This window comes from Pan paniscus, chromosome 12, assembly GCF_029289425.2.
Source record: "Pan paniscus chromosome 12, NHGRI_mPanPan1-v2.0_pri, whole genome shotgun sequence".
In the NCBI taxonomy this organism is placed as follows: Eukaryota; Metazoa; Chordata; class Mammalia; order Primates; family Hominidae; genus Pan; species Pan paniscus.
This window is the reverse complement of record NC_073261.2, coordinates 31,144,026-31,170,563: the sequence shown is the minus strand read 5'-3', so window position 1 is coordinate 31,170,563 and position 26,538 is coordinate 31,144,026. Positions and strand designations below refer to the sequence as shown.

The 26,538-nt window shown below is 34.8% G+C and overlaps 2 protein-coding genes across 7 annotated transcripts in view; both read left to right on the top strand.

Annotated features, from left to right (window-relative positions):
• Positions 1 to 17,634, top strand: part of LOC100989612 (ankyrin repeat domain-containing protein 36C-like) — a 47,828-nt gene extending 30,194 nt beyond the window's left edge. The window contains exons 9-19 of one of the 3 annotated variants that reach the window (XM_055107638.2): positions 1,626 to 1,654; positions 1,748 to 1,820; positions 3,508 to 3,536; positions 3,630 to 3,702; positions 5,479 to 5,509; positions 8,286 to 8,352; positions 10,881 to 10,941; positions 11,507 to 11,537; positions 13,678 to 13,744; positions 17,260 to 17,383; positions 17,601 to 17,634. In XM_055107638.2, the coding sequence (XP_054963613.1) occupies positions 1,626 to 1,654; positions 1,748 to 1,820; positions 3,508 to 3,536; positions 3,630 to 3,702; positions 5,479 to 5,509; positions 8,286 to 8,352; positions 10,881 to 10,941; positions 11,507 to 11,537; positions 13,678 to 13,744; positions 17,260 to 17,367 (569 nt within the window). In that variant the 3' untranslated portion in view covers positions 17,368 to 17,383; positions 17,601 to 17,634. Of the gene's footprint in view, positions 1 to 1,625; positions 1,655 to 1,747; positions 1,821 to 3,507; positions 3,537 to 3,629; positions 3,703 to 5,478; positions 5,510 to 8,285; positions 8,353 to 10,880; positions 10,942 to 11,506; positions 11,538 to 13,677; positions 13,745 to 17,259 lie in introns of those variants that run through there. The other 2 variants (XM_063594784.1, XR_008624315.2) reach the window with 2 other exon arrangements.
• Positions 17,567 to 26,538, top strand: part of LOC100968148 (ankyrin repeat domain-containing protein 36B) — a 103,360-nt gene continuing 94,388 nt past the window's right edge. The window contains exons 1-4 of one of the 4 annotated variants that reach the window (XM_063594783.1): positions 17,567 to 17,668; positions 21,106 to 21,145; positions 23,295 to 23,323; positions 23,409 to 23,481. In XM_063594783.1, the coding sequence (XP_063450853.1) occupies positions 23,457 to 23,481 (25 nt within the window). In that variant the 5' untranslated portion in view covers positions 17,567 to 17,668; positions 21,106 to 21,145; positions 23,295 to 23,323; positions 23,409 to 23,456. Of the gene's footprint in view, positions 17,669 to 17,845; positions 17,875 to 21,105; positions 21,146 to 22,166; positions 23,324 to 23,408; positions 23,482 to 23,634; positions 24,871 to 26,538 lie in introns of those variants that run through there. The other 3 variants (XM_055107635.1, XM_055107637.2, XM_055107636.2) reach the window with 3 other exon arrangements.

Here is a 26,538-nt window from a genome sequence, read left to right as displayed (position 1 = left end):
CCTGAATAAATCGCAGGGAGCTCATTGAATCTGCACATTCCGATTCAGCAGGCCTGAGATTCTGCTTTTGTAATAAGTTCTCGGGTGACGCCGATGCTACTGGTCCTTGGCCATGATCTGAGTAGTAAGATTATGTTCTTCCCCACAGCGAAATTGGCAAGAATGATTGGAGAGCAGTGCAAGATATAACAGGCTAAGGGACAGCGTATTCTTACTTTAATTCTACAGCATGTTTCCATCATAAAGGGAAGGAGAAAGAGATTAAGTAATAAAAATTATAGGTGTCAGATCAGATTGTTAAAACCACATGGAAGAACTGATTGGAATAACCCATAAACAATGTAGGAAGAGAACTAAGGAGACCTCTGATGTGGTAATTATTTTACTCAAGGAAGAGGGATTGAGAGGCAAGAAGGAGGGAAAAGAAGATGTTATTTATGTAATTTTGGGGTTTCTGCTGCAGAAACCTGATGGGACTCACTTCAGATGCATTTGGAATATTTGCATAAAAGAAGATTAGATTTTGGCTGCTCCAGGAACTACTGGAAGCAGGATAGATTGCTAGAATTGTGATAACCCACAGTGACACATTACCCCTCTTTGTAACTATTGGGCATCAGAGATATATGTTTTGTTGGTATTAGCTATTCAAATAGGCTAATCATGAATATGCATATATTGGCTTTGTTTTTCAAGGAACTAACTTTTGGATAAAATACCAATTTAATGAAAATAGTTTAGAGAATAACATGATCCTTCAAACCAGACTATTTTAGAAGGAAAAATAATGTTGAATTCATTAATTGACTCCTAAAGTGGTTATTTTCAATGAATATGAGAGCAATTTCCAAATGGAAAAGCTTATTCATATCTAATGCTTTCAGTAACTTTATTTTGTATAAGTATGCCAAATTTGATGGTTTATTATACTTTTTGATGAGGTTTATATATTATACTTTCTTGCCATGAGTGGATGAAGAAACTTTCTGAAGGCTAAATTAGAGGATACAAGAAATGTAGGCACATTATGACTCCCCAGCGGTGTGAGAAATAAAGAATATTATATGCTAGGATTCACCAAACATATATTTAAGCTGATCAATTCGGGACACTTCCACAGAGCACTTGGAAAGTGTACATTCAACTAAAGTGCCATTGTCATTGTGTACCTGCTCAATTGTCAGGCAAGTTTAAGAGCATGATAAATATTTGTAGTATAATGGTATAAATCCCTCTGATGTCTTACATGAAAAACATGCAGGAGCATTAATCACCTGCTTCGACATTGATTCCCAAGTGTATGAGTCGCTGCTCTGATTTTAGATCACATTTGTCCTCATCACTCGGCATATCCACGTTGATATAGACACTGTTTTATTGTAGTAATATACATATGAAGAATAATATCACATATGAAATTGGAAGTGTTTGTTGCGTGAAGACTATACTTCTGTTTTCTGCAGTGTAATTCTGTCATGTTCCTGTCCCAATACACAAAGTAGAAAACATCAAAGCCTATGCTAATTCAGGCAGGAGGATACAGCTTGATGGTAACACTGCATGAATGTATGGATAACTTTATCATATTTACATATGACTGATTATGTATCCCTTTTGGTTTTCAGTGTCTTCTCAGAAACAACCGGCCTTGAAGGTATTACACTCTCATTCATATTTTGAATAATTAACTGTATAGTCTATGAAATATACTTTAGGTATTGATTATTTTGTTTGAAATCCCATTCAGGATACAAGTGACAAGAAAGATTCTGTTTCGAACACAGCCACAGAAATAAAAGATGAACAAAAATCTGGGACAGGTAATTTTGCAATACACATTTAATGCCATGTTCACTGAAGATAGAGGAGAACTTCCCTTCCCCGAATAAATCAGCAGGGGGCTCATCGAAGCTGCACATTCTGATTCAGCGGGCCTGAGATTCTGCATTTGTAATAAGTTCTGGAGTGATGGTGATTCTGCTGATTTTTGGCCATGATCTGAGTAGTAAGATTATAGACTTCCCTACATTGAAATTGGGAAGAAGAACCATTGGAGAGCAGTTCAAGATACAACAGGCTGAGGGGACAGCATAATTTTGCTTTAATTCTACAGCATGTCTCCATCAAGAGGGGAAGGAGAATAAGATGAAGTACTAGAAATTATAGGCGCCTGATCACATTGCTAAAACCAGAGGGAAGAAGTGATCGTAATAAGCCATAAACACTATAGAATGAGAAGTAACAAGACCACTGATGTAGTAATTATTTTCCTCAGGGAAGAGGGATTGTGAGGCAGGAAGAAGGGAAAAGAAGTTATTTGTTTAATTTTAGGGTTTCTGCTGAGGAAACCTGAGGGAACTCACTTCAGATGCGTTTAGAATGTTTGCATAAAGGAAAATTTGATTTTGGCTGCTCCAGGAACTACTGGAAGCAGGATAGATTGCTAGAATTGTGATGAACCACAGTCACCTGTTAACCCTCTTTGTTATTATTGGGCATCAGAGATATATGTTTTGTTGTTATCAGTGAGTCAAATGAGATAAATGTAAATATGCATACATTGGCTTTGTTGTTCAGAGAGCTAACTTTTGGACAAAATAGCAATTTAATGAAAATAGTTTAGAGAATAACATGATCCTTCAAACCAGACTATTTTAGAAAGAAAAATAATGTTGAATTCATTAATTGACTCCTAAAGTGATTATTTTCAATGAATATGAGAGCAATTTCCAAATGGAAAAGCTTATTCATATCTAATGCTTTCAGTAACTTTATTTTGTATAAGTATGCCAAATTTGATGATTTATTATACTTTTTGATGAGGTTTATATATTATACTTTCTTGCCATGAGTGGATGAAGAAACTTTCTGAAGGCTAAACTAGAGGATACAAGAAATGTAGGCACATTATGACTCCACAGGGGTGTGAGAAATAAAGAATATTATATGCTAGGATTCACCAAACATATATTTAAGCTGATCAATTCGGGACACTTCCACAGAGCACTTGGGAAGTGTACATTCAACTAAAGTGCCATTGTCCTTGTTTACCTGCTCAATTGTCAGGCAAGTTTAAGAGCATGATAAATATTTGTAGTATAATGGTATAAATCTCTCTGATGTCTTACATGAAAAACATGCAGGAGCATTACTCACCTGCTTCGACATTGATTCCCAAGTGTATGAGTCGCTGCTCTAATTTTAGATCACATTTGTCCTCATCACTCGGCATATCCACATTGATATAGACACTGTTTTATTGTAGTAATAGACATATGAAGAATAATATCACATATGAAATTGGAAGTGTTTGTTGCGTGAAGACTATACTTCTGTTTTCTGCAGTGTAATTCTGTCATGTTCCTGTCCCAATACACAAAGTAGAAAACATCAAAGCCTATGCTAATTCAGGCAGGAGGATACAGCTTGATGGTAACACTGCATGAATGTATGGATAACTTTATCATATTTACATATGACTGATTATGTATCCCTTTTGGTTTTCAGTGTCTTCTCAGAAACAACCGGCCTTGAAGGTATTACACTCTCATTCATATTTTGAATAATTAACTGTATAGTCTATGAAATATACTGTAGGTATTGATTATTTTGTTTGAAATCCCATTCAGGATACAGGTGACAAGAAAGATTCTGTTTCGAACACAGCCACAGAAATAAAAGATGAACAAAAATCTGGGACAGGTAATTTTGCAATACACATTTAATGCCATGTACACTGAAGATAGAGGAGAACTTCCCTTCCCCGAATAAATTAGCAGGGGGCTCACTGAAGCTGTGCATTCTGATTCAGCGGGCCTGAGATTCTGCATTTGTAATAAGTTCTGGAGTGATGGTGATTCTGCTGATTTTTGGCCATGATCTGAGTAGTAAGATTATAGACTTCCCTACATTGAAATTGGGAAGAAGAACCATTGGAGAGCAGTTCAAGATACAACAGGCTGAGGGGACAGCATAATTTTGCTTTAATTCTACAGCATGTCTCCATCAAGACAGGAAGGAGAACAAGATGAAGTACTAGAAATTGTAGGCGCCCGATCACATTGCTAAAACCAGAGGGAAGAAGTGATCGTAAAAAGCCATAAAAACTGTAGAACGAGAAGTAACAAGACCACTGATGTAGTAATTATTTTCCTCAGGGAAGAGGGATTGTGAGGCAGGAAGAAGGGAAAAGAAGTTATTTATTTAATTTTAGGGTTTCTGCTGAGGAAACCTGAGGGAACTCACTTCAGATGCATTTAGAATGTTTGCATAAAGGAAAATTTGATTTTGGCTGCTCCAGGAACTACTGGAAGCAGGATAGATTGCTAGAATTGTGATGAACCACAGTCACCTGTTAACCCTCTTTGTTATTATTGGGCATCAGAGATATATGTTTTGTTGTTATCAGTGAGTCAAATGAGATAAATGTAAATATGCATACATTGGCTTTGTTGTTCAGAGAGCTAACTTTTGGATAAAATAGCAATTTAATGAAAACAGTTTAGTGAATAACATGATCCTTCAAACCAGACTATTTTAGAACCAAAAATAATATTAAATTCTTTAATTGACACCTAAAATATTTATTTTTAATTAATATTGGAGCGATTTCCAAATGGAAAACCTTATTCAGATCTAATGCTTGTAGCAACTTTATTTTGTGTAAGTATATCAAATTTGATAATTTTTTATACATTTTGATTAGGTTTGTATATAATACCTTGTTCCCATTGGTGACTGACAAAGGTTTCTGAAGGTTAAACCAGAAAATACAAAAGTGTAGGCTCATTATTATACCACATGGGTATGAAAAATAATGAATAGCATATAATAGGATTTACCAAACATATATCCAAGCTGACCAATTCAGAACACTTCCACTGAGGAGCTTTGAAGTGCACATTCATCTAAAGTGTAATTGTCATTGTGTACCTGCTGAATTATCCGGCAAGTCAAAGAGCATGATGAATATTTGTAGTATAATGGTTTAAATCCTTCTGATGTCTTGTATGAAAGATATGCGTGAACCTGGCTCACTTCAACTTTAACCTTCTGGGTTCAAGTGATTCTCCTGTCTCAGTCTCCTGAGTAGCTGAATTTACAGATGTGCACCACCAATCTGGTAATTTTTGTATTTTTACTAGAGTCCGACTTTTGCCATGTTGGCCAGGTTGGTCTTGAACTCCTGACCTCAAGTTATCCACCCACCTCAGCCTCACAAAGTGCTGGGATTACAGGCGTGACCCACCGAGCCCTGCCTACATGATTTTTTTTTTTTTAACTTTTTAAAAATAAAGATAGCGTGTTTCTATGCTGCCCAAGCTGGTCTGAAATGCCTGGGCTTCTCAAGTGATACTTCTGCCTCAGCCTTTTGAGTAGCTGAGATTATAGGAACAAGTCACTGTGCTCTTTTATGTTTTTAATATTTTATAGGTTCCTATTGTTGATTTAAAATGCATTTTACTTTTTGTTTAATAGTGCTTCCTGCTGTTGAACAGTGTTTAAACAGGTATGATTTTACAGATTTTTTAAAGTGATATGTTAACTTAGTTAATAGAGAGAATAGAAACTAGTATCCATTTAGTGTTCTCCTCTGTGCTAGACACTGTATTACATGCTTAATATTTATCATGTCATGTCATCTCCACACAGCTTTACAAACTATTTGTGCTATTATTGCTTTTTTACTAATTAGGCAACTCTGCTTTAAAGAGGTTGAAATATTGGCTCATGATTCCACAGTTAACAGGTAGCCAACCCACGCATGATTTGACCATCATCCTGCCTGGCTCTCTAATCACTTCATTTGCCCCTAAGCATAGATGGATACAGACCTATGCAGCAATGCGATCACGGTACTGGTTTAACTCAGATCAATTCAGAAAGTCACATTTTGTTATATATTAACTCTCTTTAGAGTATTTCTTAGAAGCCTGGATACTCCAAAACTTTGTCCAAATATTTTGGAAATGGCAGTGGTAACCATATTACTTTTTTTTTAAACCATCAAAATTTTAAAGGCAGATATCAGTTACCTGTGGCCACAAGACCCTAAGTGTTTTGTAAGCAAGACTAGGCCAGTCCTAGAAAAATATTATTTTACTGTGCATGGAGAATATCTAAATATAGACCATGTTATGACAACTATATTTAGCATATATTAAAACGATATTTCTAATTCATTTCTCTACTTACTCCCTACCCAGTTAGGTTTTCTCTTTAAGTGAGTACCCTGCCTAGTTTGCTGAAGCTTTTTCTTATTTTGTGGATTCTTCTTTTTTCCTTCTATGACATTTTAGTATTTTCTTGATTTCTTTTCACTTTCTCTACCGCTTTTCTTAGGGTTTAAGATCTTCTTTTGTAGTTTTCATGTATGGCAGCTAAATATTCCCCATTTTCCTACAGACACAATCAGAGGTGCATAAAATTTCAGAATGTTAAGAAATCCTAGAGACTAAACAAAGTATCCTTTAGTGCTTGAATCCTTGCTTAACATCCTGATCAAGTGGTTGTTCAGGTGGAGAACCTGAAATTCAAAGAAAGAAAATTATTTGGATACAGTAAATCAGAGAAATGAGAATTGCATTCAGGTTTCTTAGTTCAAAACGCAGTCTTCTTTTACATCATTCTGTCATTGAGTGATTTTAGTTTTAGAAAGAAGGAGTGGCTCTAGTGAACACAGTGGAAGAGGATGAGAATGGAATGAGCTGTTGAACCCAATGAAAGTGAATAAGAATGGAATTTGCAGGGGGCAGCCAAATTTGAAGAGAAACAAACTCTTAGTTTGATAGAAATGAGGGTTTTAGGGAAAAATCTGAATATTTGGTTTAATGCAAGTTTGATAAAGATAAGGGAAATGATAACACAGGATGTTGGGAGCTATCAAGAAAGGCATATTAGAATATGGCGTTCAAGGAGTTCTGAAGAGTTTGCTGCCTTTTTGTTTGTTTAACTGGAGGAACTAACAAACTTCAAGGTTTTATTGAAAAATGTTAAAAGAATTTGAGCCACTGGAAAGAGTCTCCAGAGGAGATAGGTATCATCTTCTTCCATCCCAGCTTACAGAGGGCTTAGAATCCCTCAAGAACCAGGGAGCTGGAGATTGCTTAAGTACATAGATCTGTGATCCAGGGTGGATGTCTCTTTTTTTCTGACTCTTTTCTCAATTCTCTCATGTACATGTAGGGTAGGACAAATGTAGGATTGGCCGACAAACCAGCAATGAAGCTTCATTTGGGTAGTTGGTAACATGCGTATGCTTGGGGTGGATGACTGAGACTAACTTACTTTCCAGAAGCAGAGGAATAGAGAGCTCCTACTCTCAATTATGTTAGCCCATCTTTTGAGGAATCTGGGCTTTCCTATGCTGAAGATGTAGATTGGAGATTGCCACAGATCCCTGCAGAAGAGGGATCCAGAAGTGGGAGCCCATGGGAAGGAAGATATTTAGATAGGGATGAATGAAATGGAGCTATAAGTACTTAGGAGGGAGACTTTTCCAGCAGTCTCTCTCTTGGGTATCCGAGTGTCTATGAAAGTTCTTAAGCTTGCTGGTTTTTATGGATCTGAATAAGTCAGGATCTATATAACGACGACAATTGGATTTTAAAATTTTTAATGTTTTAATCTTCTGTGAAGAATATTCCCAATAACAATCTAACAACATATACATTTGTACTTTGACTTTTGTACACTCAGCTTTCAAACATTTGCAGTGTTTCAGGGGGCTCCCTGTAGTGTTCTAGGGTGAAGACAATCAATGGGCCCTCTTTAAGTAGCTTACATGCTGAAGATCTAAGACTCCCATTTTCCAGTGACACAGATTAGTCTTTGAATCAGAAATAGATAATGGAGAAGAGACCGTGCCTTTTCTACCTTGTTTTAGGTTATCAGGTTTACTGCAGTTCAGTAACAAAAGTTGTGTCAGATATCAATTGGATTTTCAGTTTAGTCTTTAGGGTAGATAATTTATAAGGACAAATTATTGTCTGGCTGTGCCATTATAATGCCTGTCACTATTTGTTATGGGTTTAAGGGTGAGTCTGCATTGGATATTTCATAGGTTGGGAGAAGTGGCAGCAGAAATAGGTAACTGAAATGTTTTCTAAAATGGAAGCCATATCTTAATTATACCAAGAAATATTATTTAATATAAGGATAACTGAGTTTCCTCAGACTTTGTTTTACCATTTTTTTGGAGTGGACATACATGTATAGACTGACGGTTTTTGTTTTCTTTTAAGAAATGAACGTGCTCATTTTTGCTGTATCTTTTTGCTCTGTAGGAGTCTCTACAGACCTGATGCTGTTGCACAGCCTGTGACAGAGGATGAGTTTGCTTTGGAATCTGAGGTAGAGTACTCTCTTGTGAAATTAATTTTCTCACTCTGAATCTCATTTTTTATATTATTTCCTTCTAAAACTTAGCAGTTGTCTACCTATCATTGTTTTATGTTAGTATTAAAACTTTTATTAGAGATAACCATTTTAAAGAAATGGGAGGGGTTAATTTTAATTTTTTTTACTTTGGCAAATAAGAAATAGTTGATAAATACTTTGAGAGGTGTGATCTGAAAAAAAATTGCTGGAAAATACACAGTGACAGAAAAATGATGTTCGGGAATGCTTTCCCACAGTAGAGGATATACAAATTTTGGTCTAGGCTTATTTGAGTGTTTTTACTTTGAGTTGTATATCATATGAGTATGACTAATAATACCTCTGTTTAAATGAATCTTTAATACATCAGATGACTTATCAAAGAAATCATGGAATCACTCTGTTACACATAGCATATAGTTTCTTTTTATTTCTTGTGCACATATTTTGATATCATACTGTATTTTTGCAGAGCTATTTCTTTATTTTTATTCCTGGCTCTGTAATTAGACTAAAATAATATTAGAAATTGTGGAAATTTAACTAGACATGGTATCATGTGCCTGTAGTCCCACCTATTCAAGAGATCAAGTCAGGAGAATTTCTTGAGCCCAGGAGTTTAAGACCAAGCTTGGCAATATAACAAGTGCTTATCTCTAATTTTAAAAAGTTGTGGAATATTAGAAATTCAAATTCTGTTCTCAAATCTGTATTAGAGAGGGTTTACACTGTGTTTTCCAAGCCTTTTTTATTTAGAGTATACTTTAAACTCTTTATTTAATTGAAAAATATGCATTTTGTTTAAATAACCTGTTTGATAAACAGAGACTCTTCATATTTTTATGGTCAGACTTTAATTTCACAATGTTTTTGAATTGTAATTAAAAAGAATCCACTCAGGGTCTTTGTATGGCATTCTGAATTTCAAATTTCAGAGGCTTTTGTGCTTAGTTATTGAAAAAATAATCGTAAAGCTCCTGCATTACTATGAGGCACTTGAAACTAGAAAACCTATTTGTATGTGTCCTGGAATACACAGAATAAGGTCTTGCATGTAAGAAACACTTTAATAGTTTTTAATGTGAATCAACAAACAGGTAAATGGGCTTTCTCATAATGGAATGTTACAGGTAACCTAATATGCATGACATATCTAATAATTAAATCTATTAAATGTCTTGAATGTTTTGAATTTATCTTTTTTTCTAATGTTGAGAATGTATAAGTTGAGGTGAGTTATGTTGAGAAAATATGTCATATAGAAGAAAATAAAATTTAGAAAAGATGAAAAGGAAATAGGAGAGGTGGATACAGCCTGTTTTCTAATATCTTCCAACTGGAAGCTTAGATTAGGATCTTAGATTAAATTTTCTTAAATTTTTAAAGCCCCAATCATGTTCTATTAAATACCTTTTTTTCGGGACATACATTCCTCTTTCAAATTCTGAATAAAAATTCTTTCTCCAGGTGTTAAGTTGCTGGAATTGTATTGTTTTTTTTTTTTTTTCTTTCCCTCTCTCTCTCTCTGTAGTAAGAATGTGTCAGTTTTCAGATCAATCATCATGGTTAACTCTTGGGATGTGTTATTTTATAGTAAACAAATGAAACTTTTTATTACATAAGTATTTACACAAAACAAATTGTCGAGTAAATGCTAACCAGTATTATTAGGCATATATTATGAACACAAGCTTTTCTTTTAAGCTCATATTTGATTGACTGGTCATGTCTCTTTTTTTGTTTGTTGCTCCCTCCTTTCCCTTTGTTTAAAAATGATTTACCTCAGTCTAACTTTCTCCTTGCAGACCACATGTCTTTAGTGTCTATTCTTTCATTTCACTTCTGTTTCTATTGTCAGGATACTTAGTTACAGCTTTCTATTTAGTAGCTGTGTGTGGCCTTCATTCATGAATCATTGCTCCATAAGGTGGATGATTGCTTTTTTCTGTCTTTTTTGGAAGGAGCTGAAGTTATACTATAATTTGTTTTTAGCTTTTGACACGCTGAATAGAAGCAACTTGTGCTGTTTCTGATGCCAACCCATTTAAATATAGTACTACTAAAAACTACATTCTCACATTTTTTCCCACAGAAAGTAATTCGCACAAACATACATCATGCATACCTATTTTGAAAAATAATGTGATTAATTTACTTTTTTTATTATTAGTTTTATTCAGTAATACTCTAAATCACATATGAGTACATTTTTGTCCTAGTTTGTTGTGGTTAATAAAAGAAACTAATGGATATCATAGTATTTGTATAATAATCAACATGGGTTGAAAGGAGTAACATTTTGAAAATATCTGTATCACCAATCATAACCATCACCCCATGTGAATCTGTAGATAAGTAAATGGCAGACTTGAGGTTTGAATCTACATGTGAGTGATTTCAACGTCCATACTTTTCCTGTTAGATCATGTAGTAATGGTGGGTATTATCCTTATTTTAACTTGCTCCATGTTATTCTTAAACCTATTGTGTTTTTCTTCTAGATTATTTCAAAACTATACATCCCAAAGGGAAAGATTATTTCTCCACGATCTATAAAAGATGGTAAGTTATTTGAAGGCTGCCTATTGTAGTATTTACTGATTCTTCATTTTTTTTTTTTTTTTTCTTTGTGAAACATAGTCTTACTAGTCTGCAGCACAGGCTGGAGTGCAGTGGTGCGATCTTGGCTCACTGCAGTTTCCATCTCCTGGGTTCAAGTGATTCTCCTGCCTCAGCATCCCGAGTGGCTAGGATTACAGGCGTGCACCACCACACCTGGCTAATTTTTGTATTTTTAGTAGATTTGGAGTTTCACCATGTTGTCCAGGCTCGTCTCAAACTTTTGACCTCAAGTGATTCCCCTGCCTAGGCCTCCCAAACTGCTAGGATTACAGGCATGACCCACCACACCAGGACTTGTTGATTATTATTATTATGTTTATAAGGACAGAGTCTTGCTATGTTACCCAGGCTGGTCTCAAACTCCTTGGCTTCTCAAGTGATACTTCTGCCTCAGCCTTCTGAGTAGCTGGGATTATAGGAACAAGCCACTGTGCTCTTTTATGTTTTTAGTATTCTATAGTGTTCTATTGTTGATTTAAAATGCATTTTACTTTTTCTTTAATAGCGCTTCCTCCTGTTGAAGAGGCTGTTGACAGGTATGATTTCAGAGATTTTTAAAAGTGATATGTTAACTAAGTGAATAGAGAGAAGAGAAACTAGTATCTGTTTAGTGTTCTACTCTGTGCTAGACACCATATTACATGCTTAACATTTATCATGTCACACAACTTTAGAAACTATTTGTGCTGTTATTGCTTTTTTACTAATTAGGCAACTCTGCTTTAAAGAGGTTGAAATATTGGCTCATGATTCCATAGTTAACAGGTAGCCAACCCAACATTAGACCATCATGCTGCCTGGCTCTCAAATCACTTCATTTGCCCCTAAGCATAGATGGATAGAGGCCTATGCAGCAATGGGGCCACGGTACTTATTTACATCAGATCAATTCAGAAAGTCACATTTTGTTATATATTAACTGTCTTTAGAGTGTTATTTAGAAGCCTGGCTACTCCAAAAGTTTGTCCAAATATTTTGAAATGGCAGTGGTAACCATATTACTTTTTTTTTTAACCATCAAATTTTAAAGGCAGTTATCAGTTATCTGTGGCCACAGGACCCTAAGTTTTTCATAAGCAAGACCAGGCCAGTCCTAGAAAAATATTATCTTACTGTGCTTGGAGAATATCTAAATATAGTCCATGTTATGTTAACTATATTTAGCATATATTAAAAGGGTATTTCTAATTCATTTCTCCACTTACTGCCTACCCAGTTAGGTTTTCTCTTTAAGTGAGTACCCTGCCTAGTTCGCTGAAGCTTTTTCTTATTTTCTGGATTCTTTTTTTTCCTTCTGTGACATTTTAATAATATTTTCTTGATTTCTTTTTACTTTCTCTTCTGCTTTTCGAAGGGTTTATGATCTTCTATTATAGTTTTCATTTAAGGCAGCTAAATAGTCCCCATTTTCCTATAGACAAAATCAGAGGTGCATAGAATTTCAGAATGTTAAGAAATCCTAGAGACTAAACAAAATATCTTCTGTACTTGAATCCTTGCTTAACATCCTGATCAAGTGGTTGTTCAGGTGGAGAACCTGAAATTCAAAGAAAGAAAATTATTTGGATACAGTAAATCAGAGAAATGAGAATTGCATTCTGGTTTCTTAGTTCAAAACGCAGTCTTCTTTTACATCATTCTGTCATTGAGTGATTTTAGTTTTAGAAAGAAGGAGTGGCTCTAGTGAACACAGTGGAAGAGGATGAGAATTGAATGAGCTGTTGAACCCAATGAAAGTGGATAAGAATGGAATTTGCAGGGGACAGCCAAATTTGAAGATGTAGATTGGAGATTGCCATGGATCCCTGCTGAAGAGGGATCCAGAAGGGGGAGCCCATAGGAAGGAAGATATTTAGATAGTGATGAATGAAATGAAGCTCTAAGTACTCAGGAGGGAGACTTTTCCACTAGTCCCTCTCTTGGGTATCTGAGTGTCTATGAAGGTTCTTAAGCTTGCTGGTTTTTGTGGACCTGAATAAGGCAGGATCTATATAATGACAATAATTGGATTTTATACTTTTTAATGTTTTAATCTTCTGTGAAGAATATTCCCAAAGTACATTTGTACTTTGACTTTTGTACACTCAGCTTTCAAACATTTGCAGTGTTTCAGGGGGCTCCCTGTAGTGTTCTAGGGTGAAGACAATCAATGGGCCCTCTTTAAGTAGCTTACATGCTGAAGATCTAAGACTCCCATTTTCCAGTGACACAGATTAGTCTTTGAATCAGAAATAGATAATGGAGAAGAGACCATGCCTTTTCTACCTTGTTTTAGGTTATCAGGTTTACTGCAGTTCAGTAACAAAAGTTGTGTCAGATATCAATTGGATTTTCAGTTTAGTCTTTAGGGTAGATAATTTATAAGGACAAATTATTGTCTGGCTGTGCCATTATAATGCCTGTCACTATTTGTTATGGGTTTAAGGGTGAGTCTGCATTGGATATTTCATAGGTTGGGAGAAGTGGCAGCAGAAATAGGTAACTGAAATGTTTTCTAAAATGGAAGCCATATCTTAATTATACCAAGAAATATTATTTAATATAAGGATAACTGAGTTTCCTCAGACTTTGTTTTACCATTTTTTTTGGAGGGGACCTGCATGTATAGACTGACAGTTTTTGTTTTCTTTTAAGAAATGACCGTGCTCATTTTTGTCATATCTTTTTGCTCTGTAGGTGTCTCTACCTACTGGACCGTTTTGCACAGCCTGTGACAAAGGATGAGTTTGCTTTGGAATCTGAGGTAGAGTACTCTCTTGTGAAATTAATTTTCTCACTCTGAATCTCATTTTTTGTATTATTTTCTTCTAGCAAATAATAGGTAGCAATTGTCTACCTATCATTGTTTTATGTTAGTATTAAAACTTTTATTAGAGATAACCATTTTAAAGAAATAGGGGGGGTTAGTTTTAATTTTTTTTTACTTTGCAAATAAGAAATAGTTGATAAATACTTTGAGAGGTGTGATCTGAAAAAAAAATTGCTGGAAAATACATAGTGACAGGAAAATGTGGTTCTGGAACGCTTTCCCACAACAGAGGAGATACAAATTTTGGTCTAGGCTTATCTGAGTAAGTGTTTTTACTCTGAGTTGTATATCATATGAGTATGACTAATAATACCTCTGTTTAAATGAATCTTTGTTACATCAGATGACTTATTATGGGAATCATGGAATCACCCTGTTACACATAGCATATAGTTTCTTTTCATTTCTTGTACACCTATTTTAACATCATACAGTATTTTTGCAGAGAGCTACTTCTTTATTTTTATTCTTGGTTCTATATATTTAGGCTAAAATAATATTACAAATTGTGGAAATTTAACTAGACATGGTATCATGTGCCTGTAGTCCCACCTATTCAAGAGTTCAAGCCAGGAGAATTTCTTAATCCCAGGAGTTTAAGACCAAGCTTGGCAATACAGCAAGAGCTTATCTCTAATTTAAAAAATTGTGGAATGTTAGAAATTTAAATTCTGTTCTCACATCTATAGTAGAGAGGGTTTACACTGTGTTTTCCAAGTCTTTTTTATTAAGAGTATACTTTAAACTCTTTATCTAATTGAAGAATATGCATTTTGTTTAAAATAACAACCTGTTTGATAAGCAGAGACTCTTCATATTTCTATGATCAGACTTTAATTTCACATGGTTTCTGCATTGTAATTAAAAAAAATCCACTCAGGGTCTTTGTATCTCATTCTAAATTTCAAATTTCAGAGGCTTTTGTGCTTAGTTATTGAAAAAATAATTGTAAAACTCCTGCATTACTATGAGCCACTTGAAGCTAGAAAACCTATTTGTATGTATCTTAAGCACCCAGAATAATGTCTTGCATGTAAGAAACATTTTATTAGTTTTTAATGTGAATCAACAAACAGGGAAATGCGCTTTTTTTTAATGGAATGTTACAGGTAACATAATATGCCTAAGATATCTAATAATTAAATCTATTAAATGTCTTGAATGTTCTGAATTTATCTTTTGTTCTAATGTTGAGAATCTATAAGTTGAGGTGAGTTATCCTGAGAAAATATGTTATAGAATAAAATGAAAATTGGAAAAGATGGAAAGGAAATAGGAAAGGTGGATACAGCGTGTTTTCTAATATCTTCCAACTGGAAGCTTAGATTAGGATTTTAGATTAAATTTTCTTAAATTTTTAAAGCCCCAACCATGTTCTATTAAATACATATTTTTCAGGACATACATTACTCTTTTTTTAAATTATTATACTTTAAGTTTTAGGGTACATGTGCACATTGTGCACGTTAGTTACATATGTATACATGTGCCACGCTGGTGCGCTGCACCCACTAACTCGTCATCTAGCATCAGGTATATTTCCCAATGCTATCCCTCCCCCCTACCCCCACCCCACAACAGTCCCCAGAGTGTGATATTCCCCTTCCTGTGTCCATGTGATCTCATTGTTCAATTCCCACCTATGAGTGAGAATATGCGGTGTTTGGTTTTTTGTTCTTGTGATAGTTTACTGAGAATGATGATTTCCAATTTTACCCATGTCCCTACAAAGGACATGAACTCATCGTTTTTTATGGCTGCATAGTATTCATGGTGTATATGTGCCACATTTTCTTAATCCAGTCTATCATTGTTGGACATTTGGGTTGGTTCCAAGTCTTTGCTATCGTGAATAATGCCGCAATAAACATACGTGTGCATGTGTCTTTATAGCAGCATGATTTATAGTCCTTTGGGTATATACCCAGTAATGGGATGGCTGGGTCAAATGGTATTTCCAGTTCTAGATCCCTGAGGAATCGCCACACTGACTTCCACAATGGTTGAACTAGTTTACCGTCCCACCAACAGTGTAAAAGTGTTCCTATTTCTCCACATCCTCTCCAGCACCTGTTGTTTCCTGACTTTTTAATGATCGCCATTCTAACAGGTGTGAGATGGTATCTCATTGTGGTTTTGATTTGCATTTCTCTGATGGCCAGTGATGGTGAGCATTTTTTCATGTGTTTTTTGGCTGCATAAATGTCTTCTTTTGAGAAGTGTCTGTTCAAGGACATACATTACTCTTTCGAATTCTGAATAAAAATTCTTTCTCCAGGTGTTAAGTTGCTGGAATTTTATTGGTTTTTGTTTTTTTTTTCCTCTCTCTGTCTCTCTCTCTCTCTCTGTTTGTAGTAAGAATGTTTCAGCTTTCAGGTGAATGATCATGGTTAATTCTTGGGATGTGTTATTTTATAGTAAACAAATTAAACTTTTTATTACATAAGTATTTACACAAAACAAATTGTCGAGTAAATGCTAACCAGTATTATTAGGCATATATTATGAACACAAGCTTTTCTTTTAAGCTCATATTTGATTGACTGCTCATGTCTCTTTTTTTGTTTGTTTCTCCCTCCTTCCCCTTTGTTTAAAAATAACTTACCTCAGTCTAACATTTTCCTTGCAGACCGCATGTCTTTATTATCTATTCTTTCATTTCACCTCTGTTTCTGTTGTCAGGATACTTAGTTACAGCTTTCTATTTAGTAACTATGTGTGGCCTTCATTCATGAATCATTGCTCCATAAGGTGGATTGTTGCTTTGTTCTGTCTTTTTTGGAAGGAGCGGAAGTTATACAATAATTTGTTTTTAGCTTTTGACACACAGAATAGAAGCAACTTATACTGTTTCCGATGCTAGCCCATTTAAAGATAGTACTACTAAAAACTACATTCTCACATTTTTTCCCACAGAAAGTAATTCACACAAATATATATCATGCCTAAGTTTTTTGAAAAATAAAGTGATTAATTGACTTTTTATTATTAGTTTTGTTCAGTTATACTCTAAATTACAGATGAGTAAATTTTTGTCCCAGTTTGTTGTGGTTAATAAAAGAAACTAATGGATATCATAGTATTTGTATAATAATCAACATGGGTTGAAAGGAGTAACATTTTGAGAATATCTGTATCACCAATCATAATCATCATCCCATGTGAATATGTAGATAAGTAAATGGCAGACTTGAGGTTTGAATCTACATATGAGTGACTTCAAAGTCCATCCTTTTTGTGTTAGATCATGTAGTAATGGTGGCAATTATCATTATTTTAACTTGCTGCATGTTATTCTTAAACCTATTGTGTCTTCTAGAATATTTCAGAACCATACTTTACGAACAGAAGGACTATTTCTCAACAATCTGCAGAAAATTGTAAGCTATTTGAAAGCTGACTATTATATTATCTACTGATTCTTTTTTTTTCTTTCTTATTTTTTGTAGACAGAGTGTTACTCACTGTTGCCCAGGCTGGAGTGCAGTGGCATGATCTTGGCTCACTGCAACTTCCACCTCCTGGGTTCAAGTGATTCTCCTGCCTCAGCCTCCTGAGTAGCTGGGATTACAGGTGTGCACCACCACACCTGGCTATTTTTGTATTTTTGGTAGAGATGGAGTTTCATCATGTTGGCCAGGCTGGTCTTGAACACCTGACCTCATATGATCTGCCTGCATTGGCCCCCCAAACTGCTGGGATTAAAGCTGTGAGCCCCCACACCTGGTTCTTATTTCTTGATTCTTAATTACATGCATTTCATCTACTCTTGACTTTGTTTTTACTGTAGTAGATGCTGCATGTGGCATTGACAAAACAGAAAATGGAAACGTGTTTGAAGACCAAAATGTTGATAAGGTAAATGAAGATGTGGTTAAAAGCCAACATAGAATAATCAGAGTCCAGTCCTGTTCACCAACTCACTCTTAACTGTTAATGATCTTTAGTTTTACAATGGTAAATTGTTTTATTTGGAAAATATTTTTCCCATGCTTTATTCACTTGCCATCTCTCTGTCTTTATAACGATGACAAGGATCCTATAAAGGAATGGAAGTTCTCAAGGTAATAATAGAAAAGAAGTGTGACAACAAGGGAAATGTATGCATGGGACTAGGATTCCTAAAAGGTCATGGGAGTAAATGATTCTTAGGTTTGCCATTAGGGAAGGAAAGAAGTAGAAAGCAACCTGAAAGAACAGCTCCACAAATACAAAGGTGAGGAGGGGAAAGAAGTAAGAATACAGAGTTGAATAAGAGTGTCAAGATGACAAAGATTAGTATAAAACACCTCAAAAACGGTGAATTTAAATGACAGTAGAATGTCTCCATATCATATTATAGAATTATTTTAAATATAGATTAAGAAAAGAAAGCCAAGTAATTGAAAAATTCTCAGATTCTTCTGAGTGACTTACGGGTGATTTTAATAAAGGATTGGAAGAAAATTTATGGGTGACTATATTTAACATTCTGTTTTACATTTAAAAATAGCCAGGAGAGAATAACTTGAATATTTCTAGTTTAAATAAAACATACATATTTAAGGTAATGTGTATCTCTGTTACCCTCATTAGATTATATAGATGGATCAAATCATCACACGTACACTGAAAATATATGCATCTATTTATTAACTTAAAAATTCTAAATGGAAAGAAAATTTCATCCTCACTTTTTTAAATTTCAGTAAAGTGATGTCTTATATTTTATCTAGTGAATGCTGTGTTCATAGATAATGCAAAGTAAAATGTGTTTTAGGCTATATCAGATTTTGAATGAATCATTAATTTTTGACTCTTGTTAAAAATTTTTTAAAGTAATATTTGGTATATTCCTAAGTCGCTTAACTAATTTATTTCACTTTTCCATAATCTTGGAGCTGTTTTAGCCTTTTTTGATAATAAGAGGGAAAATAAATAAGTAATTAAATAATAAAAAATAATAAAAATTAATTAATACATAAATTAATAAAAATGAAAATTTCTGGTTAATTTTTTTTTTTTTGAGACGGAGTCTCGCTCTGTCGCCCAGGCTGGAGGGCAGTGGGCGATCTCGGCTCACTGTAAGCTCCACCTCCCGGGTTCACGCCATTCTCCTGCCTCAGCCTCGCGAGTAGCTGGGACTATAGGTGCCCGCCATCACGCCCGGCTAATTTTTAAAATATTTTTAGTAGAGACGGGGTTTCACTGTGTTAGCCAGGATGGTCTCGATCTCCTGACCTCGTGATCTGCCCGCCTCGGCCTCCCAAAGTGCTGGGATTACAGGCGTGAGCCACCACGCCTAGCCATTTCTGGTTAATTTTATAGGAGGTTTCTAATTTATATTCATTGAATGAGAAAAAATATATTTTAAACCTGGAACCCTCTTAAAGAAATAAATTATTACTTATTTCTGGAGCGAGTCTGACTTACCTTGTGCTGATAACATCTGTACTTAAGAACATACATGTGATGAATGCAGTCAACACTCATGATTGTTTTCTAAACAAAGTACCTATTTTTATAGAATCGTAAGGAAAGAAATATTGCCAACAAAGTACACAGAATTATCTCTGGAATATTACTTTTTACTTTTAAAACTATCTCCTACAGTTGGGACATTTTGTGTTATTCTCTGGAAGCATTATTAACTTTAGTATTTATAGTTGTTATACCTTGCACATAAATTTATTCAGCTCTAAAACTCAGGAATCCTTTTGACTTGATGTTTCAAATAAATTTCTTCTTTCTTCATGTGAGTATTGGGTCCTGACTGACAGGCATAGTGTATTTGAAGACATGTAAATCTTCAGCTTGCATGGTGACATGATTATTTTACTTGATCCTTTCTCTGATTTTTAACTATTATCTTTATGGCATAAGTAGGCAATTAGAGCTATTAGTATATCATTTACAGGAGAATCAGAAAACCATATGAACTTTAAAATAGGTTTTACATTTCTCTCTTATATTTTAGTAGTACTTAAAATGCCTTATAATTCTATAATAGAATAAACATTCATACAAGTTAAAAACTTTTAAGATGATTTTTTAAAAATGAGCTTTCTTAGGATAACTTGAATTATTCGTTTAGATAACTGTTTTCATTAAGTTCAAAAGTGCAGATGACCATAATATTCCAGAAATAAATGTCTGCATACATTAAGAAAATATATTTTATATCTTTTAATCCAGTATAGAAATATATAATTGAAATTTTGAATCCCATGTTTTGTTTTCTTTTTATTTTCAGAACTTCAGGGTTCTTCATAGGTTTAAATTATCGAATCCTACCAGTTTAGTATATTTTACAAATGTTGACCTTCTCAACAACATATGGTTTTTTTGAGTAAGGTCATCTATTTCTACTCCAAATGTATTTACCCAGATCAGTCTTCTAAGTCCCCTTTGTGTCTCAAATTTGACAGATCTCAACTGCCTTCCAGATTCTTTCCTGACTCTTTGTAATCTACTCTGTCATCTGGCTTCCCAATTTTAGTAAATAACACCAAGAAAGTAGCAATGAAACATTGAAGCAGAAAAACTGCACTCCAGGTTTCCCTCACATTGCCAATCCAGTGACTCACCAAATTTTGTATTTTCTACCTTTAAAATACCTTTAACCATTTCTCATATCTTATTACTGTAATACACTGTCTGCCCTATACTTTTGGAATGTTCGTTTTTGTTTCTCTCTTCCCCCCATGTTTATCTGTCTATATATGTCTTTCAGGGTGACCTTTCTTAAACATGTTTACTTTGATCTAACTCATCTGCTTATGGCTGGACCCTCATTACGCGAAAGAAACATTTACATTCTAGCATAACACTTATTTTGCGGTTTGGCCTGTTTCTCCCATTTTATCTCTCCACTCCACTTTCTCTGTCTGTGCCCAAGTTTTACCACGTTATTGTGGTAGTTCTTATTGGCTATGCTGTTTCATTTTTTTGCACATGCTGCCCTCACTAGAAACACTTCACATTCTTAGTCTTCACTTGTCTATTTTAAAAATAGGACCCTAAATTTGCAGTGTCTCAGAAGCTTCCCAAGTAGAAATAAGTGTTATTGCCTTTGTGCTGTCAGTGTATTTTATTGACTTGAATTGTAGAAATAATGAATTGTGTCTTTCTGCTTTTGTTTTTATAAGTTTCTTTTTTCACTTGATAAATAAATAAAATTAGTATTTTATTCATATTATCAGATTTTCCAGTATAGACCTTATGAATTTATAGACACAGAAAATGTTTCTTGAATTACTGACTGATTGAGTAGTAAATATAACATTTTCTGAAGATTTCTTTTTTTTTTTTAATAGGAAGGAAAAGCATTACCAGCAACTGGACAAAAAGCAAATGGTATTGGTATTATAAAAAGTGCTCCATGAGAGCAATCAAATAATGATAATGTTATTTTTTGTGTACAAAGAAACAAAGGTGGTGAGGTAGTGAATATAGCTGAATAATTTTCTATGCTTTAATATAATTTTTGAAAATAAATATAACTAATTTAAATATAATTTAAAATAAATTTAAAATTAAATTAATCATTAAATTACATTAAATTATAAGCCTAATTTTAATTAAATTATAAATATAATTTATTAATTTTTAATAGTAAATATAATTTAATTTAAACATACTTTTTCTTAAAACTTTGGTGAACACTTAAACTTGTAGATCAAAATATAATGTTCATTGTTGAGAAATGGACATTGGTATATTTACAAAAAAATGTGAGGTGGGGTGGTGTAAATTAAGAAAGCAGCTGGCTAGGTAATTTGGAGGTTTCTGATGAGGAAACTTGAGGGAACTCACTTTATGTAGACTCAGTATATTCCCACTCAAAGAGAAGATTAAATTATTGCTGCTTTGGAGCTTACTGGAAGCAGAGGGTAGAAAAACGACAGGAAACCACAGGAACTCATTTCCTCTCTCTATAGGGGTTACACATCAATGATATGTTCTTCATTCATGTTTGTTAGTGAACTGGGATGCACTTGGATATCAAAACATTGGCAGTTTTCTTTAAAAACGGTGCTGTTTTTGATGAAATAGCCATTGTATAAATGTACCTCAGAGGCTGCTATGCTATAGCATATCAAACTGACTTTAGAAAAAAACAAACGAGAAATTTATTTCTTGAGTACTAAAAGTGTAACTGTCAATAATCATGGCAAATATTTTGATAGGTAAAAGTTGATTAAGCCGGGCGCGGTGGCTCACGGCTGTAATCCCAGCGCTTTGGGAGGCTGAGGTGGGAGGATCACGAGGTCAGGAGATGGAGACCATCCTGGCTAACATGGTGAAACCCCATCTCTACTAAAAATACAAAAAGTTAGCCAGGCGTGGTGGCATGTGCCTGTAGTCCCAGCTACTAGGGAGCCTGAGGCAGGAGAATCACTTGAACCCGGGCGGCGGAGGTTGCTGTGAGCCGAGATTGTGCCACTGCACTCCAGCCTAGGCAACAGAGCAAGACTCCATGTCAAAAATAAAAAAAAGAAAGTTGATTGTTATGAAAAAAAAGTCAATGGTGATTCAGAGATTTTTGGTTACATTTTGTAAATGAAAATCTGAGTACTCATTAGTTATTTGATGTGTAATGCATACTTTTTTTTTGCATAAGTGAATGAAAAGATGGCAAGAGAACTAAAGTTGAGAATCCAGAAGTTGAAAATATCAGAAGTCTTCATGACTGTGGATGACATGAGTATTTTTAGAAACGATTTTTCTCCAAGTAGATATCTAAACTAATGATTGAGAGCACTTCCTGCCAGCAGAAGCGAATGATACATTTTCTTTTCTTTTCTTTTCTTTTTGAGACGGAGTCTCACTCTGTCACCCAGGCTTGAGTGCAGTGGCGGGATCTCGGCTCACTGCGAACTCCGCCTCCCGGGTTCACGCCATTCTCCTGCCTCAGCCTCCTGAGTAGCTGGTACTACAGGCGCCCGCCACCACACCCGGCTAATTTTACGCATTTTTAGTAGAGACGGGGTTTCACCGTGTTAGCCAGGATGGTCTCGATCTCCTGACTTCGTGATCTGCCCACCTCGGCCTCCCAAAGTGCTGGGATTACAGGCGTGAGCCACCGCGCCCGGCCGCGAATGATACATTTTCATGCACTCTCATTGCAACTTCATAGTTTCTAACATTTATTCTTCTGGGGTCCGCTTTGGTTCTCTCATTTGACATCATCTTTTTTGGCTTCATCCAGCAGATTCACATTGGTAGAAATACTTTTCTATGTTACTTGTAGTCATGTGAAACCTAATCTCACCCTTGCAATCTGGACTGCATGTTTTATAGAATCTATATTGTGATTTTTCATGTGTATATTCCTGTCATGTTTGTGTGCTAACCAAAACAAGAGCAAAGCAACCCAAAGCCTAATGGGTAACAATTTCAAGGGCAAGCACGAAGATTTCAGCTGGATACAAACACTGCATGATTGATGGTAGGCTGTGTCATATTTACCTGTAGTCAATTATGTGTTCCTTTTGCTTTGTAGTGTCTCCTGAGCAACCGCCTTTATTCACGGTAAACATATTTTCTTTAATTATTAACAAAATGCTCTGTGATATATACATGATATGTTAATCATTATGTTGTCAAACCCATTCAGCATACGGTGAAAGACAGAGATCACATTTCAACTAGATTCTTAGGAAGTATGGATTCACTAACTTCCAGTGAAGGTAAATTTGCCACTACAAATTTCGTTCTAGAAAATGTAGATGAAAATATTGAAAATGCTCATAGTTTTTTGATTCCCACTTTTTATCCAAATGAGATGGAAGGATTTGATGTAAATATGCTGATGTTCTTGTTAATATCTTTGTTTATAAAATGATTTTTAAGGCATAAGGCGGACATTTTACACAGTGAGCTCTAGCCCAAATGCTTTTCCTTTAAAGTTGTCATCATCTAAAGATCCCAGTTTTGAATTCCTGTGCATGTTAGGGATTTGAGGAGGTGTATTTTGACACTAAATATTTTCAGTGCTTCAAAATTGATTGCAATACTCTTCTCTCTTCTTCATCTAGAGAAAAGCTATACCTGCTGACATTACAATTGTTTTAGAACTTCGACGCCTTTATGTCAGCGTTGTTACATTGAGAATCTTAATCACATCTTCTGATTACCGGATTGAGTTTCTGCATGTGTATGTGTGTGTGTATCTCTGATTAAAAATGAATAAAATGATTAATCATTCTTTTGTAACTCTTTGGTAGATACAGTGTTTTAAAACAATGATTCTGAGCTGTTTTGGCCTTAGAATATTTTCTTCTACTACTATTTATTGCCTACAGGTAACCAACAGCCTGAATTAACGTTTTTTACTTTTAAGTCACTGCAATGCACATTAAAAATACTTTACAAGATACTTGCACTTTCATAGGTAATATGTGGAATCTGTTTCCAAGTATCAAGTCTTCTATACGATTTCACACAGTGTACATAATAGCTGCAACTCGGCTTTTGTAATCAGTGGAATATATTTCAGATCTGTCCAGGTTGACACAGTTTGGTCATCTTTGATTTGTTTTATGACTGCACCACATATTTGATTTGTTTTATGACTGCACCACAATTAATTAAAATCTCTTCATGCTGATAGAAAATGAACATAAATATGATGGCATACCAACATAGATTTGCTTATGTGGTTGCCTTTATTGACTTGTACTATAAAGAAATTAAATAGAAGTATTTCAGATACCCCGAGTATAGCTGTATACACTGCCATAGCTGAAAAACTCCAGTGTATGCTTTTCAGAGAATGACATTGGAAAGAAGAAATGGCCAAAGTATCATTTGGTACCTTGGCTTCCTTACATAGATGTTGAACTCCAGGAATGATCAAATCACAGTTTAGAACCCCTTTCTTGGGCCCTATAAAGGGTTTCCAGATGTCAAATGATAGTCTCCAGATGAAGAAATGCTCTATAATGCCTCACCGCTATGTTTTCCTGTATTTTGTGCTTTTCTGAAAACTTTAAATACACGAATTTTTGGTAGAAATGAAAATCTTTCTGTTTTATATATTTGTTTCTGTCCATGGCACTCTGATCTCTTTGAATCTGGTAAGGATCTAGCCTTGTCTTGTTTATACCAGCAAGCAGTGTTGTCACTTAATGCTCTCATTTTTCACGTAAATGACTGATATTTTCCCAAGTCTTCACAAGTGATTTCTGAAGATGTTGCTGCATTGAGCAGAGACTATGTCATTGTAATTGCAGAAGTTTTAAAATTAAATATGTTTAATAAAATTTTAGAGTCTGTTTATCTGGAACACATAACACATAATGGTGTAATGTGTATTTAACCATAAATTAGCTTCACAAAAAGTTTGTGTACATAAAAGTGTTTATATCCAAAGAAATTCTTATTTACTGCTCAGTAATCTCTTGTGTAGAAGAAAATATGTAACATAGTTTGCTGAGTCTTTGATAATAACCCTCAGTGTAAAATAAAGCCGTAAAGATAAAATGAGAGTTGATACTCGATGAAACTGATGTGAGTGAATAGAAACTATGAAACTGTGTCTATGGGAGAGAGGAGGACATGGGGCTGCTGTTGTGAAGAAGGAATTTGTACAAGTTAGTCCATTTTCTGTAACTTTTATATTCTAATAAAGGAAAACCATATCTTCATATTTATAAAAATGAGATTTTACTGGTTTGATCACAGGGGTGGTGAGAATAATGAAGAACAAAATGTGGAAGGCAAAGAGTGAAGACCAGATAGTGAGATTAGATTTATCAACAAAAAAGAGTACAAGTGGGGTGGGATGGTGTAAATAAAGATAGCAGCTGGCTAGGTGTTTGGGGGTTTCTGATGAGGAAACCTGAGAACACTGACTTTATGTGGACCTGGTATATTCGCACTCAAACAGAATATTGGATTATTGTTGCTTCAGAGATTAATGGAAGCAGAGGTGGAAGAATGAGAGTAAACCACAGGGACTCAATTCTTCTCTCTGTAGGGGTCACACAGCAACAATAGGACAGGTGCTTCATGTTAGCAAAATGTGATGCACTGCATGTCAAACTGACTGTGGAAGCAAAACAATCAAGAAATATATTTCTTAAGTATTATTTATTTATTTATTTATTTATTTTATTATTATTATACTTTAAGTTTTAGGGTACATGTGCACAATGTGCGGGTTTGTTAAAATGTAACTGTCGATAATCATGGCAAATATTTTGATATATAAAAGGTGATTAACATGAAAAAAGCCTCTGATGTTTCAAATATTTTGGTTAGATTTGTTTTATGGGAATCTAATTACACATTAGGTATTTGGAGTGTAATGTATACATTTTTTGCATAAGTGAATGAAGAGATGGCAGGAGGGCTAAAGTTGAGAATCCAGGAAATGGAAAAACACCAGAAGCGTGCGTGACTGTGGACAACATGAGTATTTTTGTTAACTATGCTTCTGTATGTAGATATCTGAACTAATGAACTGAGAATACATCCTGCAAGCAGAAGTGAATGATAGATTTTAATGAAATTGATAGTTTTTAAGTTAGAGGACAAAATGAAGAACAGGAGAACTATTGTAGTATTATAGTATAAATGGTTCTTGGGTGATTTTCTTCAGGGTACACCATAGTATTCTACCATGGGCTTTGACATTTATCCTTCTGGGGTCCTATTTGGTCCTTTCTTTTGACATCACATTTTTTGGCTTCAGTTAAGAGGATCACATTGGTAGAAGTACTTTCCTGTGTTAGTTGTAGTCA